Raw genomic sequence first — 19,059 nt, 5'->3', positions numbered from 1 at the left:
ACAGATTGATGTAGTCAACACCTTCAAGAGTGGCACCTCCTTTCAGGGGGCAGGGGCTCTGAGACGCCAATCATCCACCACCAGCCAGACCCAGGATGTAACCAATGTTTCTAGTCCTAGTCACGTGTCCTTGTCCAATGCCCTTTGCTCTCCTACAAGCACTACTGCTGCTACTGCTCCTCCCACTACTGGTCGTGAGTCAGATCTCTGTCCGTCTGCTTCTCTGCTCTCTTTGCTTCAGGGGTGCCATCCTGTCATGAGCACAAAGAAACAATTTTTGGATTTATTGTCTATATAAATTTACCGTGATCATCTCCACTGGAGGTTGGCACCTCTGAAGATGCGTCTTTTGTGTTGTTTTTCTCTCTCTTGCTATCTGCTATTTTATTTTCCTCTCTTTCCTTTGTGTTTTTGCTGTTCATACTGGAGTTCAAATTCATCTTGATATCTCCTACCATGCTCTGGTGTACTGTCCTCTCATTGGTGGATGTGTGTTTGTTTCCCCAGAGTGCTAGGAGCGCAGGACTAAGGGTGATACCCACGGCGTGACATTTCAGGTTGTGAGTTTGTCTCCCTCTGCTCACCCCCCCCCCACCCCCCGCCCTCTCCATCATCCCGTCCTACAATCCTGCCATGTTCATGTCTTGACAGACATTAACGTGAACTAATGACAATCAACTCACCAAGGGATCGGGTAAACATTCAAGTATAAGTCCTACCATTTGAGTTTGCTGCTGATAAGTCAAATCATATTTATAATATTTATGTAATTAATGGAACTCACTACTTAGGGTGTGTTGAACAGGAATGGTCGGGATATGAAAAACATTACAAAGCAGTGGTGTAACAATAATTCATCCCGTCCTGTCACTCCACACTGTTAATGTAGTTCACAGTCATGTTAGAGAGATAGGGGTCACTAAATAGTCGACTCCAATCTGTATCTGGACCCAGACGTCATGTTCTCTGGACCCAAACCTATTTCCATAATAACGTTGATAACTGTCAGCATATTTCAGCTCGAGCCACGAATCCACTTCTTGTTCTTGTTTTACAGTAAAAGCATGTTACCTTTTTAGTTACCTGAATCCATTCATTTATATAAAACATTTTATGGGATTATCAAAAGCCAACCCCAGGTAAAACATTTTTGCTCGGGGCCTTTTGTGAACAGCAGTGAGTGGAAAAACACAGTCCAAATTAGAGATGAGGAGGGAGGAGAAATAGACTGATAATCAGAGAATTGAGAAGAGAGATGTACACAGCACATTTTTAATCCAAGAGTTTTTTAGTAAACAAAAAACAGAAAATATTAACTGAATTTAGTGTAATTAATTTATTACACTTGTAATTGAAATCCCTACATTGAGTTGTATGTCTGTGAAGTTTCTCAGTTGTCCATGTCATAGTCATTAAATTTTGCCTACAGCTGACTACTAAAGATCTTTTTATATGTGCTTCTTACGTATTCATCTTTTTGTTTTGTATGAGAGAAGAACATCCACTTTCTGACACCCCATCAGTGTCACTTGTCAAACATCCTGTCACATGAACACTTTTTTCAGTTATCTTATTTCTATAGTCTAATTTGGCACAACAAATTATACCATGGTTTCCTGGGTAAATTATCATTAAATTATCATTAAAAAAAGATAACATGATAACTGAGTAAAGCATTTTGACAGTCAAATCATCATAAAAGATCGAGCTGTCATCATTTGTCAACCAAAAACATTAAACAGTTACTTTCAGAATTGCAAATGTGACAATTTACTAACTTTTTTTTATTTAAGTTTTTTTTATTTGCCACAAAATCAGAAAGGTTCTCAGTAATAAATATAATATAATGTAATATAATATTCAGCTTCTCCCTCTCTAGGGGTCACCACAGGAGATCACCTGCTCAGTAGATAAGATAAGATTTATGTAATATTATTAACATGCTAATAACATCAGAGCCAGTTGGTGAAAACTACAATTTTGTCCTGATATATCAGAATCTATTGCAACTTTCTTTGAAGCATTTGTATAAAACGCAGTTAAATGTTAACTGTGTGGTCAATATTGCACACGCAGACAGGATTAAATAATAACAACTGTCCTACAAACTATTACCTTAAGAAAGAAATACAAAGATGATGCTTCACACACAGTAGTTGTTTGGGGCCTATACTTGAGTGTTTACTTGGATGTGCATGGAGTTGAGAAGATGCTTTGACCGTCAGACCACTGAAACTAAAACGATTATCCCCATCATCGTTCACTGTCGTGTGTTGTGTGTCAGCAGTCTGTGTGCTGACGTCCACTTCCACACCACCGTGTCGTCTTGTTGCATGTTATCTGTGTTTATGTCTTGTTTACGACCTGTGTTCATGATATCTTAACCCCCCGCATTTGCTTGTTGTGTCAATGACACTTTTTTTGTTTTTGGATTTGTTGTTTTGTTGTGAGTTTTCACTCTGTAATGCTCGTGTTGTTGAACCAGCCTCCTCATGCAGACCTGACCTCTCCCCATCACCCTGTCTGGGACCATGCTTTATCCACCCCACGCTACAGACCTATGTGTGTGTGTTTGTGTGTGTGTCTCATTCAGAGTCTGTGTGGATATTGTCCCAGACAGTGTTCTGGTACCTCCTGCAGCTTTTTAAACCTCCTGATTGGATCTCTCAGATCTAACCTCCTTCCTTCTTACTTACCTCGCCCCCCCAGATTTCTTCAAAACTTGCATGTGATATTCTCCTTTTTTTTTTTTCTGTGAGCATTCCATTTATTAACGTGGCTTGTTTCTAGGTATACAGCACATTGGACTAAAGCGTATACTTACAACGAGCGTTTGTGTTGCTTTGTGATTTGTTTTACTTGAAATGTATGATTTTGTTGTTTTTTTTTCCTTAGTGCACGCTAACATCGAGTGACTTGTGAACTGTAGTTATCTTGTGAAAGCAGAACACAGACTGCAGTTGCCTTCTTTCTGACTGTTCCTTCACCTTCTTCTCCTTCTCCGCCTCTTTATCCTCATATGAGAGGTTCCCTCCTTCCCTCCATTTCCCTCTTCTCTCTCATCCCGCGGGTCCCTCCGACCCTTTCTGTTCAATCCTTGGCTTCATTGCTCATTGCTTGTCTTCTCTTTCTTCCCTCTTTTTTTTACGACAGATCCGCGTTGTGAATGCATTCCGCAGCTCCCTCTATGAAGGCTTGGAAAAACCCGATTCCAGAACATCGATCCACAACTTCATGACACACCCCGAATTTAGGATAGAAGACTCCACACCCCACATCCCCCTCATCGACGACACGGACGACGATTCCGCTCGGAGGAGAAAGATGTACTCCAGCCAGCCCTCGTCCCCCAACAAGAACAACAACGCCATCGACAGTGGCATCAATCTCACCATTGACAGCAGTAAATCAGCCGCCTCCTCCAGCCCGGCCAGCCCTCTGCACAGCTTGGAGACCAGCCTCTAACCATGATCAAAACCTCAGTTCTAACCTCTGACCTCCTGTCCCTGCAGTCTGGGTGTGCTCTCCAGACCTCTACTGCAACCGTACACCTTGTCAACCCCCAAAATCTCACCCAGTCCCCAGTCAAAAATTTGATGCTCCAAGCCCACTCTGACCGGCTCCGCCGGACAGCCCCTGTGTCCATCTTCAAACTCGAGCTCTTAAAGCTCTCCATTCTTCTCAAAACTGAGAAAAATCTAAAAGTAATAGGACAAAGGTGAAACTTGACATACAATCAAAAAAGTGCAGCGAAGCCACAAAACCTACACAGCCATCTTGCTTTTATGGTTGTATGTGTGCAGTGGCAGCAGTGGTGGTTTGTATGACTCTAAGCGTGTGAAGCATGTACTGCGTCAGCGTGCCGCGCGACTGCACCCATGTGTGAAACTGTGTCTTTAGCGGCACCGGAAGGAGGGCGATGAGGAGGGAAAACATGGTGGACGAGTAACAATTGCAAAACAGGACAGACTTTTAAAACTCCCTCTCTTCAACAATAACATTGTCAATAATGATAATAGTTTAAATTTAATTGAAACGCATTGTTCTTATTCTGATTCTGATTATTATTGTTATTATTATTGTTGCTCTTGCATGAATGTACATTACCCAAGTTTTATTTAAAAGGGTTTTAATTTTATTGGGGGTTGTTTCGTTCTGATGGGCTAGGCCTTGCGGCAAACTACTACTTTAAAGACAGCTTCTTTCCTGGTTCCTGGCCTGCAAAAGTCCCCTCGTCTGTGTGGCATGAACATGTATCCGCCTGTAAAAATGTATTTCATCCATACAAGGGATTGTGTAACGAGGTGGTGGGGCTCAACTTGCACAGTAGTTTTGCACCTGTCGGAAAAAGAGAAACACACACTAATGATGATAGCATTTATGGGATATATTCTATAAATATAAATACATATAACTATATTTAGAGAGAGTTTATCTTTGTTTGTCAGCATGTTGCCTTGTTCCTGCTTCAATGGCTCGAAAATACTTTTGACTTATTTATGTCTTAAAGAGAATGTAATTTGTTTACAACCTTGTAGAGATAAACTTCCTGGTTTCTAGAAAGAGGGAGGCAAAGCTTGAGCTCAGAAGAGCTGTGTTGGTGTGTTATTACTAAAAAAAAACAAAAAACTGTGTGCTGGAATTTGCCTGCTATCTTGTCAAATATTGTAGATATTTTTAGAGGATTAACAAACAAAAAGAAACCAAAATATAATGGGAAAACGTAGTAAATGTGGAATCTTAGTATTACTCTATATGATTGTTGGGATCAAGTAGGAGCGGATTGCCTTTGTTTTTTTCTAATCAGAGGCATCCTTTTTTTGTGACAGAGGGGGAATATTTAATTATTTATTCACTACTGCTTCATTTTTTTTTTTAGTCTTATTTTTCTCTGTGCTTCAGCGCTGGCCTGGCGCTCAGGGCTTGAGTCAAAGGCTGATATCAGGACCCTGAGAGTGATAAACCCGTTTGTTCACGCACACGTTTTTACAAACGTGTGACCATCAAAAAGCTGCAAATGAGACATTTTAGAAATTTACAAAGTCACATTTGGATCTGTATCACATGAAAATCAGACTTTTCCTTTTCTTTCTTTTGTTTGCTAAATTTTGACATATTATGTTGTGCTCTTTGTTTTTGTTCTATTTCATTTTGATTGACTCTGATTTGAAATGGTATTCCGTGTCCTCCTCACAGAGGGACACGTGCAGCCCCACAGAGCTGTTGACATTTTTAACATCTCCAAAAAAAAAAGCGACAAAAAAAACAAACACAAATGGAATGTTGCTTTGACTCTTTTTCTATATATAAAAAGACGTTCCTTTTCTGCACTATCTGGTTATGAATGAAAACTTCTGTGGTGTAATTCTAGATGTGCTTTCATGTGTTTTAACCAAGCTTGTCTTCCTGCCGTCACAAGAGTATACAGTACTCTAGCATCTCAGCTGTACTCACTAGTCGTGAACTATTTATTGTGCTTTGACATTACCAGAGAGGTTACATAGAGAAGGCACATTAACCCAGTCTAATTGCACTTAGAAGGACAAGGCCACTTACCTAGTCTCTAATATCCTTATTTTTAATACTAACCGAAGTCACTGGTAAGCATGACATGATAGGCTCATTATGCAACTTGAAAAAATTGACAATTTTTTCTACTACTTAAAAAACGCTATATATTACGACAGTATGAACAATCATTAATCTGAGCAGTTGTTTTTATTTTATATCCTCCTCCTCTGTCATTTCCCATCTGTCCATCTGGAGAGGGTGCACAAGCTTTACCAGTCAGCTCAGGCACATTGAAAATCTACGGTTTGAATAAAAATCTCTTATTTAAGTTGGGGAAAAGGAAAAAGAAAAAACAGGCTGGATTCTGATGTACTGCTTAGCTGATTATTTATTTTTTTGTTTTCCTTTCCAATGTTTTAACTTGACAATTCATTTGTTTATTTGTCTGTACAAAAAAAAGCAAAACAAAACAACAACAATAAACAAAACAAAAAAAACATCACAACAGCAACAGCAGCAGCATTTTCAATTAAAAAAAAACAAGAAAAGAAAGAAAGACTTACGCCGACATTAGCAGACCACTTTTACATTCAAGAGGACATTCAGCTGTAAGAGGAATGGAAAAATAATCTTTGTAAATACAGCAACGAGTCCACTATGGACAGAACCTCCATGTGGACCGGGTGTGAACACAGGAACTCTTCCTGACTACGTCTGCCATCACGCACCATGAGTCGCGTTGCCCGGCGCAGCTGTTTTGGCTGCGTGTCACCGGTCACTGCTCCTGTCAGACACTTCACAACATCGTGATTACATCCAAATGATGACATGCATTGTAAACCACCAATTATTATGTTGACGATGACACCGACGATGATGATGATGATGACGATATCAATGATACTTTTTGCAATATACTCTCACCTGCCTCGATGTACTGTATTTAGCAGCATGCAGTTTGTGGAACAAAGAAAAAGAGAAATGCCAACAGATTACACTTTGGCATACCATTTATGGGTAAGTGATTTAGGTGTTCATCTTGTTTTTATGATATTTTTTTTTAAAACTATACAATAATTGTAAATAAAGAACTCAATGTCTTTGTTCATTTAATACTATGCAAAAAGTCATGCTTTTCTGATTGTTACCCGCCCTTAATCCTGAGCGTGTTACTGGAATGTTTATGGTCTCAAACGTCAGTAAAAAAAAAACAACAAAAAAACAACAACAATGTGATGTAAATTATTTTCAAGCCTGAGGGAAAAAGTTAAATGATGTTGAAAACTATAATTATCATTATTATTATTGTTATTATTATTATTATGAGCGGGATGATAATGGTAATGGTGGTGACAGTGATGATAATGAGATAATGATGTTGATGATGATGATGAACTGTGACTCTTGCTGCTTGACTGTCCCATTTACCCCACTCCAGACAGGAGCGCAAGTGAAAAACAGAATAAAAACAAACAGAAAAAAAGAAAAGAAAAGAAAATTCACTAAATAAATCTCCCAGAGCAGCATGACCCAGTATGGTGTGTTCTGGCCCCGTGTCACCTGTTGTCCTTCACCAACCACTTTGATTTGCACTCATTTGTTTTTAGAGAATTAGTTCAAGTCTAATTTTAATCACAAGAGGCCTTTTATGTGACGGATGTTTAAAGTTATGTTATACTGGGGTCTCCTGGTGGACAAGAGTTTGAAGCTGATCCTCGTTTTAAAGACAAGTCTATCTTTCTACCGTCCCCTTTCATCTATTCTCCATTTATTCAGCATAAATATTCTTAACCCTTGGTGCTCATGTGCCACGGGTCTGTGCCGCAGGTGCACCCATGGGAATTTGCCGTGGGAATAATACACAACTCCTTATATGGACATCCTGGGTGTGTGTGTGTGTGTATTTGTAGGTGACATATTAAGGTTTTAAAAAATGCATTTTTTTTCCCATCTTCTTATGTGATGTTAAGTCAAAGTTATGATTCATTTTATATTGCATTTTTAGTAGCGATATAAAGTCGCAATAATTCTGCAGAAGTCACAAAATAGACAGTTTTTCTTTTCTTTTTGTTCATAAAAACAAGCCAAGTGAACTTTGAACTGTGACGTAATTCACAAATTTCACAAATTCAATCCGATTTGAAACAGTACTACCCTATAAGTACTATTTTGCGTAATTTTTCTGAAAAAAATGATATAAGACAATTCATATTGTACATGCTTTTTTACTTTAATATTTAGATTTTAGCTAAGATTTGCCAATAAGAAGAATGAATTACTGAATACAGCTGGGGCTGCTGGGATTGACTTTAGCTTTGTGCGATGGCACCATAATTATTTCAATTCATCCTGAGGGGAAAGATAAATGTCTGTGCTGAGAGTAAAGCATTTAATACTTTCTTAAAGACACATAAACTGTAACAATATCATCATACGAGCATAACAGGGATTCGACAGCTTTGGGTTTCACTTCTGCTCTTTATTTATCCTTTTGTGATTATTCAGATCTGTGGGAGGTTTTCTGAGGAACACATTTTGACACATTTCGATATTGCATTTGATTTTCCAGTGCGATGCCAGATCCACTGGAGCAGTTGAGGATGAAGGACATCGGTGAAGGACAAACCAGCTGCAATAATGAGGGAGGGACAAGAATTCTCTGATCCATTCATAATGTGGCCATTATCGTGACTACGTCTCACAGTGGTTACACTGAATGTGACCATTAGACAATATGTTACATTATATCTGCAAGCTTCTACATTTCCAGATCTGTAGTTGCATCACAGTTCTCTAATTCCACGACTCTGGTGTGATTTAGACGCATCATTTTAAAGGAAAATCAATGTTGAGCTGCCAACAATATTGTCGACAATAGGCCCAAACTGCTGCCTGTATGGAACCGATGTGACACTGATGTTAAGCGATCATCATCCTCTTGCAGTAGTTTTGTCTGTTTAACACGTGTTAAATAATCTATAGCTGTTGCAGTTATATAACAGACAGGACGTTTTACCCCGAAGTTTCCACTCGAGGGCAGTATTTCACTACACATTACTGCACATTACACCAGTGTTCAGACACATGAGTACAAATCCTGGAAAGCATCTTCAATATCATTAAGACTCGCCATTTTTGATTGCAAGGCCTTATGATGCTTGTAAATGGCAAGAAGAAGTGGATTAAACAATAGAATAATTAAAAATGGACATAATTAACTCACTTTTTTGATTAAGCTTTTATTATTTCGGTATCTAGGACTTTATAAGACTGAGCCTCAGTATTTAGGACAAGAGGTTTTCATAGGAGTCCATGACATTTTAGTTATCTGGTTGCTCTGGCACTGGGTTGTTCTGTTATTCAGAGCCTTATTTCATTGATTTCAGGATATTATCGCCTTACAAATCTAATATATTATTGTATTTACACATCTAGTAAACACACGGCTACATCTTTACTCTGCACTTCTGGTTTTCCGCCACAGTGTGTATATCTAAAAGCAACAGTACTGATCAAACACAGACGGATAAATGAAGGTGAAAATAGTTCGAATAAGGAGCCGGACGATGTTATCATGCTTCATATGGAGCTTAAGTGCAGAGTCACGTGTTGCATCTCTGTGTTCAAATTCAGTGTATCACTGTAATCCCTGGATTTCAGAATTTAAGGGTCTGACAAAGTGATTATAGCTGAGCTAAAAGAAAAGAAGCCTCAAAACCTGAGCATGGATCTTTATTACAGACACATGTGAACAATTAACGGTAAATCATAATCTTTATGAGTTTAATTTGCTGTTTATATGCTAAATGAATGTCTGTTTTGATTTTACACTGGATTTATAAAGGTCACAACAGAATTCGAGACCTAGCTTAAACAGACAAACCAATGACACATAATCAATTCACAATTGACATTTTAAAGAAGCATTTTTTTTCCCCTTAATCTGCAGTGACATCAGTGTAAAGTGAGAGCAGATTATGTATCTCCTGCCACCTGGTGAAACACACTGAGCAGATTTATAGATTCTGACTCGTTACATTTTAACGAGTGTTTGTGTCTGCAGGTCAATAACTGGCTGTGACGATACAGAAATAAGGACCGTCATTATATATCAGATACCTACATGATGTGATGTGTATATGAATGTTTAATCACAATAAACCGTGCTTCACCACACCCAGGAAACGGTTGACTGTGGAACATCTGGATCAACTGTGTGTGTGTGTGTAAACCTTATTGATCCTCATGGGTCAAGCACAACCTAATAAAACAAAACCTGCCAAAAATGCCATCACATATTTAACAGAGCCCTGATACATTTTATGGTTTATTTAATCTTTATGAGGTGTTTGATCATGACGATTAATTGTGTTGTATATCTGTTCTAGGTCTTCAGCTCTTCCACACTAACTTCTGCTAGATTATTTACAGATGTGCGAGCAGCTCATCACCACCAATCCATATCTCTATTTAAGCTTCCCCATCAGCTCCCTGATAGATCGTGGTCTAAGCTCCGTTAATGACATCGCTCCTCATAAGAAACTTTGATGACTTGTTTCAGCATTTTCCTCCTGTTTTTTTTTTTGCACCATACTCATCGAGTCGTCCTTCTGCCCTTTCAGACCTGTCAGCCCTGACTCCTCCAGACACTGCCTGTACAACCATCATGAGTTAAAATTATCTGCACCTCTGTCTTACCTCTTCACCACCGACTGTCATCAACCCTCAACACCAAACTCTGGACCTTTCTTAATTGGTAAAACCGCTTTTTTAAATTCCTGCCTCATTGTTGTGTCTGCATTAGGGTTCACTGTTTTTTTCTGTCTTAACACATTAAGCTAACATAGCTAACCAATCCATCACATGCAATCCTCACAATGGAAATTCAGTGACACAAAAAAATTACTTTTGGGGAATGCATAATAATAATAACTAGGACGCGAAGTCCAAATACAGTATAATATCCAAGCCTCTCTCGGCTCAACAACACAAGGTTCCAGGTTGCGAATGACAGTTTGTAGATTTAACAGTAACATCATGATCTAAAACCTTTTTACACCAAACCTAGTACAGCTTCTTTTTGCAATGTTACATAAAATACTCACATGAACACACATAGAGCACCAACAATTGTAAAAGAAATATTATATTTAATTTTTTTTTTAAACCAACATCAGTCCTCATCATATATAAACATTCATGCATTTTTGTGTTTTTTTTTTTTTTTGGAAAAGTGTGTAAAATATTGATTTGAATGGGTTTCAATGAGCACATTTTTGTGCATAGGTGTGTAAGTGTGAGTATTACAGTTAATTGTTGTTTACAATGGACTAAAAATAAAAAAATACTAAAATGCACAACCTGGCATACATTTTTAACAATATGTATGAAAAAAGGGATAAAATAATCTAGAAATTAAAAGCCCAAAACAATAATTTGTCTAGATGTACTTAAGGGTTAATCATTTCAACTAACTCTAAATTTACTCAATACTGGCTCCTACAGGAACATTCAAAGTCATAATGGGAGGTGGACAAATCCAGAGATGTCACTAATTTTGGCCGGAACCCAACGTTAGCCGGCCTTAACATGAGGTGTGTGTGATATAGCATCAGCATGCGTGGCTGTGCCTGCTGGGGTGGCACAGCCTGTGAATATTGAGTGGGCTCCCACAGCTCGAAAGATTAGCACCCAAGTGCATTCAAGTCCATGTGCAAGGGCCGATTTCCAGGAAGAATAGCCCTTTATTGGGCCCCAAGCTGAATCCTGCTGCTTCCCTTTGGCCCAATAGAAGGCTGCGCTAACTGACAGCCCTTTACAATCAGCCAACACTGGTGGAGGTTCTGGGGATCTCTTCTTTTTTTTTTCATTCTTTTTTCTTCAAAAGGATTGATTTTGAAATTACTCTCTTCTCTGCCCAGTGTGTACATGGGCTGGCATATTTGTGTGCATTTTCTGAATGTATGTATGTGTGTGTGTGTGTGTGTGTGTCTGCATGTGTGTGTCTTTGTTTGTGCATGCACATACGCACACATACAAAGACACTCTCACACGTGCACACTTTTGAAGGCCAGTCTTGGCAATTGTCTTAATGGGATAAGGGGAGACTATGGTTCCTGTTGGGGGGGATGGGACTGTGGGAATGACATGGGAACACACACACACACACACGTTGCATTCATGGCACTAACAGCTACGTTGTCAGTCGATTCAAAGCAAAGGTGATATGTGGTGACCCGTTTTTTTTTTTTTTCTTTTCCTAAAAGAAAAAAAAATAGATGAAGATATTTGAAATTTCAGCAGAAATGAAACGTTTTACGAAACAAAATTCAACCATAAAAAGTGGTTGTGGTGCCTGTGCATTCACACACACACACACACACACACACACAGCTGTGAATAGTTAGGTGATGTGATACTAACTGGTAATGTATTTTCACACCATACAAAATGAAGGGGTCATTCAAGGAGAATGAGAGAAGTGACATTATAGATTACTCAAGGAGGGGGATGGTGACAGTGTTGCAGTAAAAACTTCTAACCAGAAGGGGTCACCTGTGGCCTTCATCCTAAGGAAACTATTTCACCACCTTTATTCTGTAAAGTGAAGTCTATGTGTATAAAACAATCACTATACTTGCGACCCCTTTTGAAATAAAGCCAATTTGTGTCATAAAAGTTTCTTAAATGATCTTGTGACCAACCTCAGGTTCCTAACCAGCTCCTTGGTTAGGATTTGCTTACTTTGCTCTCTGTTTTCATTAGTTCAGACCAAATATTGAGGATAATAATGATCTAATCTGGGTTTTTTTGGGGACTGTTTTGTCTGTTTTAGGTCACAAATCTTAACTTGTGCGATTTTGTACTGTCCATTTTCCAAAGTGCAAGGTTGCTGGTTTGGGGTGCCCCTGAGCAAGGCACCCAATCCTCCATTGCCCACTGCTCCTGTGCCTGGCTTGTGTGTGTTCACTACTATATATATGTGCAATAAGGATGTGTTAAATACAGCGGACAAATTCTCTATCACGAGTTGGTGTGTGTGCAGAAATGACTCTCTAATTCTAAGTTGCTCATTTTGTTTCCCATATCTGCCTTCAACATCCTCTCCTCTTTCAGTCATCTATATTTAAAGCATCTCTTCTCTAGACCCTCATTTTCCTTCTCCTTCTAAGGTCAAGATGTTTTTGAGAGTGGTCCTGAGGCTTTTTAGGTTCCATAACAGTCTGCAATGTATTTCATGAATAAACTGGCTGGACCATTGTTATCAGTTCATTTTAATCTTCCTTTAACTCTGATGACATATGATTGCCATGATTTTATATGATGCATTTCTTACATGTAGCACCTTAAAACAGAGTTGGTTTACAAATGGTGCTGGTGATGAAGGTCAAAGAGTGATGAAGCTCTTCCTCTTAAAACACCTGGAATGAGTTTTACAGTGACAGCAGATGGACCGCTCTGTGATCACTGTCCCACCTCGAAAACCTCACAGCTATCACAGCCTCATTCCCTTGCTTCAGTGTGTCGATACCGAGATGTCAGCAAGTGCTGAGTGAAAAGAGTCAGAGGAAGATGTGTGGCTGTCATGTTTTCCCAGAATGATCAACGTGTCATCCTGAGGTGAGGATGAGCTGAGGAGAGAGAGCGAGGGGGATTGATGACATTGGAGAGGGAGAGGGAGAGAGACCACCAGCAGCCATTATTTGTATGATATCTACAGTTTGTCTTCATTACTAATGGTCCAATGCATCACGGGGTTGCCTGGAATGTGAGTATCATGACAGATAGAGCCAAGAATAGTTGAATGTACTGCATGTTTATTATTGTCACTCTCCCATGAGAAGTCTGAAAGGTGAAGGACTGGAATCACATAATTATCTTTGTGCTCGTCACGTCAGTGAAAGTGTGATTGAAAAGGAAAGTCTGTGTCTCTGTGATAAAAAAAACAAAAACAAAACAAATGACATAAGATGTTGTTTAACCACAAAATCAGAAGCAGTGGAAGTTAGTTTTAAAAGATTTCCTTTATAATTATCTCTTGATGTTATGACTAGACTATGTCTAATATTATGTCAACTTACAGATAACACACACACAGCAGCAAAATTAACTTCTGAAACTTTTTGTTGGCTCTTCATTGTGTTTTCAGTCAAACTCCAAACAGGCGTCTCACTTTACTAGTGCAATTTTGTTGTTGTCTCTGTCTGTTGTTCTGACATAAATCACATCACTTCCTGTGTGCAGTGTGGGAATGTCACCGAGCAACATGGGGATCTAAACATCGCAATAGTCATTGCGTTTACAGTACATGCGTGTTAAGAGTCCAAATTTAGTCGGACTTAGATAATAGTTCATTTAACTCAATGTCATGTGTAGCAACCGATAACGTAATAGCAGCCAATAATGTAATAACGGTCAATAACGTAATAATTTAAATGTAATAAAACCAATAACGTAATAAATTGCCAATAAAGTTGTTGAGCCAATAACGTAATTTATTACGTTATTGGCTGGTTATTACGTTATTGGCCTTGCATTAAAAAATCCTTTGATAATGTAATAACTAAGCCAATAATGTAATAACTGAGGTATCACTTTATTTTATTTTCAATTTCTGGAGAGAAAGTGTCACACTTCGCCTTAATATTGCATCTTGCAACAGATGCTTAAATATCCGACCTTATAGATACCCCTCCACCCTCAACAGGAAACTAATTCATTGCGCACTAGCTTATAGAGCGATACAGTGACCATAGACCATACACGGCCAATAAATCGAGTTGTATACTCGGGCTTGGCAAGTTGTTGGATTGTCTGTCTTAGTCAGACTACGGCCTCAGCTCGATGAAACTATGCATGTTAACGTACTGACTGACAGAGAGAGAGTTGTGTGGAGCTGATAGACTTGATCAACACTGTGCGAACTAATCTAACGCTGGTTTCAATGTTAATAGATATTTGTTTATATTTAAACGTTATGCACTACAAATTTATTACACTTTTATTACAAGATACACTTCCCAAACAATCTACGTTTAAATGTCAAGTCAGTGTTTACATCACATTTAAATTGGGAGTCAACAGGAAGTTGTGTGAACATCCTCACGAGTCTGAACAACTGAACAACCTCGTCAAGTTCGCTTTCCTTATTTTACACCAGCAAGAGCTTTGATTGCATTAATATTGAATAGAGTAATATCATCCCTCTCAGCTTCATCAGCATGTGCCCAGTATGCTGGCAGGTCTCGTTCACTACTGGGTGGCCTGGGAGCTACTGAATGCTCCTCCCTAGCCGAGCAGAAAAGCTGTGTGTGTGTGTGTGTGTAGTGAGTCTGTGAGCCAGTGTGTGTGTGTATATGTGTGCGTCTGTGTCTTAAATCCCTGATTTGTCCAACTGTGCAGTTTCATATCGTCCCTCTGTTGCTCTGAATGTAAATATTACCTTTTTGTTGGACATCACACTCATTGTAGCATGCGGATAAAAGACATGTTGAATTCGAGTGGACTAAGTAGATGCAGTGCACTGGCTGAAGCTTGTTTGTTGAACCTGAGTTTTGGATCTGTTGCGCTCGGCTCTTTGTTCTGCATTTCCCCTGGCTTTTTTTTCTCGGCACTTTCCCTCACAGTCTCTTTTTGTTGTCGCTGAAAATTGTGCATCAATGTAGTCTAAAGCTTTCTCAGTGAAGTGACCCGTGTGTAAATGTGCTCGGGGCGTCGCGTTGAATTGCTCAAACAAATTGCTGTTGATATGAAAATGCGGGATGGTGTCTCTATTGAGCTGGGTTTTTTTTTTACACTTGAAAAGCATTTACTATTGCAGTGCACTGAATGCTAGATGTGGCTGACAAAGTTATGACTTTGTCCTTTGTCAGTCAGTTTTGAGTGGGCTTACTTCCAGACATGTTGAATTTATCCCATTTTCAGATGACTACTCTGCATTCAGATCTCCTCCTATAGAATCAAGCTTGGAAAAGGTTAAGTCAAGAGGATGATCCTTCCTTCTTTCTCTTTGTATATATTTGCATTTGTCCTGCCTTGGTTCCAACTCAATCAAAGGTCCAGTGTGTAAGAATTAGTGACATCTATTGGTGAGACTGCAGACTGTCACTTCCTCTCACCCCTCTCTTTCTCAAGTGTGTCAGGGAACTACAGTAGCCTTTTCATACCAGAAAAGATGTCTTTCTTCTTCACTTCTACTTCAAAACTCTGGCTGCTTTGTCCATGTGTGCTGGTGTAGAAACATGTGGCCTCTGTAAGACAAGGTATTTGCATAAAGTGCATAAATAAGGGATACTTTAAGACATATTTTACCCTTTTCGCTATTGTCAGCTGCCACTTCTGTGTTTTACACCAACACCTCTCATTTCAGTTACATTGTACTACGAAAATAGACTAAACTACTAGAAAGACCACCTTAACTGAAGCACTATTGTGGTCTCAAACTTATATTAAACTAACCATCACATCCACAACAGAACATTTATCTAATCAGAATGCACATCCTAAAAAAACTCACAATACAGTTCATTTGTTTTGTCTTGGTATCAGTCAAAACGTAGCTGTTAAAGACTTGAGAGTAAGGACACACAGATTCTATGACAGAGACAAGAAGCACAAACAAGTGACACTATGAGCACCAGAGAGATGATCACCACACCTTTGGTTACAATCATCATCACTAGAAAACCACTTATTCCCCTTTTTAACACACTATTCTATATATGTATGGATAGAGAAGCTGATTCTCTAATTAATGAATGATACATTTCATATATTATTTGGTGAGTATTTATACAGTTATTATACAGTTTAAACATTTCATATAGGAATATCTCTAATTTGGCTTTGGTGGCCTTGTGCTACATTAACACTTTCTTTCTTCGCTGCTCGTCTCTTAAGTCCTTGTTTGTCCTTAAACCTCTTGTGCTTTGGGAGAATAGTTTTTTGTCTGCTGCCAATGGGGACGGTCCACATCAAGATTTGTGTTTTCCTTTGTGTTTCCTACACAGAGCGCAGGTCCATTAAAGTGGAATTCATGGCTCTTCTTTTGAGAGTGATCACATCTGTTGGAGTATGAATTGTTTAACTCTTAATTAAGTGGACACATTGTGACACATCAACGATCAGTAGAGTCTAACTTTGGTAGTTGTTGTACATCTGTTGCAGCTGATGATTGGCACTATTGTGGCATGGACACGTTGTGAAAAGTAGGGTTATTTTTGCTCTATATTGGTGTCAACCATGAGGCTAAGAGAGAGAACCAGATTCAGGAATGTCTGCTTTGACCTCACTTACGGAACCCAGACACTATCAATTTTTATGTCAATGCTTTTACATTTCACAAGCCTCAACTGATGCATTTGTGGATTAACATGTTCTGGATTAAATCCATTGAAAACAAAGTGCAGAGTGAGCCAGTGTGTTCTAGTCTTGTTTGCTTTTAGTAGCTGCTAATGTGGAAGGTGCCTTCCACATTAGAGAAAGAGCGAGGAATTGACCCACAATAGTCCTTTCTCTATCCTTATTTTCTTATCCTAGTTTCCTCTCTTTACATCTTTATTCTCCTGCTTTTCACAGCTTACTATTCCTTACATTTCTGCCCCTAAAAAACAGTTCTTTTTAAGACCCTTTTCCCTCGATGTCCTCTCTGTCTCTCACTCACGGCGTCTTGTGAAAAAAAAGCAAAGAAAAGAGAGATGATAGGTATCATAGCAACAAGTCTTTTTTACCCAGTGTCCTCACCGGACAGCAAAGTGACTTTGTCCCTCCTGACTCCCACAGCCAATGAAACAACAACTTAGTGTTCCCTTAAGAAAGACACGGCCAATCACTTTGTAGCATCTTGCTTGTCCTGGAGTCACAAGGCCAGAAGGAGAACGGCTGACGAGCATGACTTGTTGCCATCTTGTCAACAAACCAATGCTCTGGTTTTCTATTTCTAACATGCTTTCTCGCAACAACGCAACTGTTGCGTTGTGGTGCACGACTTACTCTTGACCTTCACGGCTTTGTTGTTCTCACGACACTAAAAACTGTCACGAGTTATATTTCGTGTGATAAACAGCAGGACGATGAGTGCTCGTGAGCAAATTATGAATGTTTTATTCTCATCAAGCGCCCCTCCTCTGATCGTGTTGTACAGGGCGACATTAATAAAGGACCTGACTTTGCCTGAAAAGCTCAGCGAGTGTTTGCCAGCCACTTTGGGTGGCCATACTTTTTATGCAGGGCACTTCCCTAAAAGCTTCTAATGACGAGTGACCCTTGCGTGAAGGGAGTCTTAGAGACTAGGTCAAGCTTTTAGAGTCAGGGGAGTTCCTAGTGCACCGAGTCTTTCACGCCTGGAAACCAGGCGATCAACTGATGTATGAACAAACCGTACAAATCCTGCAAACTGCCCTTTTTAAGCCTGAAGAGAAACTTTTTTTTTCTTTTTTTTTTAAACAGCGCAGGTTATTAGAACTTTATGCTGATCATTCATCATTAACTCCTGACAATTCTAGTCCAGTGATTTTTTTTTTTTTAAATAAGAGAATCCATTAATGTATGCCGGGGTGCAGCGTGACTCCTAGTTGAGACAAAGAGGTGTGAGTTGGTATGCTGGGAGTAAAACCCTGGGAGCAACTGCACTGACAAAAGGAACCAAAGTGTTGACATCAATTGATATATCAAACAGAGTCACTGCCACGCTGAAGAATAGGACTTGACTTCCCACAAGACTTGAACCAACAAACACCTGAGGTAAAAGAGAGCATTTAGCTAATTGTGGAGTTGATACAATTTTGAAAGTATTTTTAGTTGTTGCATCTATATATATATATATATATATATATTCATGGTAGAGCTAAACCTTTCAAGTACCTTTGATAATGACATGTTTGCTAATAGGTTTGTTTAACAAATGGTATTTTAAGGGCCACACGGTTGGTGTAGTGGGTAGCACTCTTGCCTTTGCAGCAAGAAGACCCAGGTTTGAGACAAGGGCCTTTCTGCATGGAGTTTGCATCTTCTCCCCGTGTGTGCATGGTTTTTTTCCCTCCCACTGTCTAAAAACTAGCAATGTGAGGATTAAGAGTAAATTGGACACTCTAAATTGACCATAGGAGTGAATGGTTGTTTGTCTCTATGTCCTTGCGATGGACTGGCGACAGTGTCCCCCGCCTATCGCCCTATGTCAGCTAAGATTGGCACAGCACCCCCCCCCCCACCCTCATGTGGAGGATAAAGCAGTAGATGAAGGATGGATGGTATATTAAGAATTCAAACCATTTTGAATGAGTTCACACAATAATGATAAATCTGTAGTGTTTTATTTTAAAACAAGACAGACAGACAGAGGCAACAGGAACATTTCACTATAGCATCCTGCTCTACTGGCTGCAGTGGCGTATGATTGACGACACGCCCACAAAAAGATTGAAAAGTTATTTCTACTGCTCAAAAAAACCCTGATCATTCAGCAGTTTCACAAATGCTTCTTGCCCTTGCAAACATATACAGTATTTAATACATACCATACACGCTGATCCATTCAGTTTCACTTGCCAT

The 19,059-nt window shown here is 39.3% G+C and overlaps 1 protein-coding gene across 11 annotated transcripts in view; it reads left to right on the top strand.

The window, feature by feature from the left end:
* The window catches only part of atp2b2 (ATPase plasma membrane Ca2+ transporting 2), a 97,335-nt gene extending 92,078 nt beyond the window's left edge, over positions 1-5,257 (top strand). For 8 of the 11 annotated variants that reach the window (XM_058631025.1, XM_058631029.1, XM_058631027.1 and 5 more), the window contains one exon: positions 3,154-5,257. In XM_058631025.1, coding sequence (XP_058487008.1) covers positions 3,154-3,465 — 312 coding nt within the window. In that variant the 3' untranslated portion in view covers positions 3,466-5,257. Of the gene's footprint in view, positions 1-4; positions 195-507; positions 558-3,153 lie in introns of all 11 variants that reach the window. The other 3 variants (XM_058631034.1, XM_058631032.1, XM_058631035.1) reach the window with 3 other exon arrangements.
* Positions 5,258-19,059: the final 13,802 nt, after the last annotated feature.

This window comes from Solea solea, chromosome 6, assembly GCF_958295425.1.
Source record: "Solea solea chromosome 6, fSolSol10.1, whole genome shotgun sequence".
In the NCBI taxonomy this organism is placed as follows: Eukaryota; Metazoa; Chordata; class Actinopteri; order Pleuronectiformes; family Soleidae; genus Solea; species Solea solea.
Note: the sequence above shows the minus strand (reverse complement) of the source record. Positions and strands in the feature narration are given on the sequence as shown.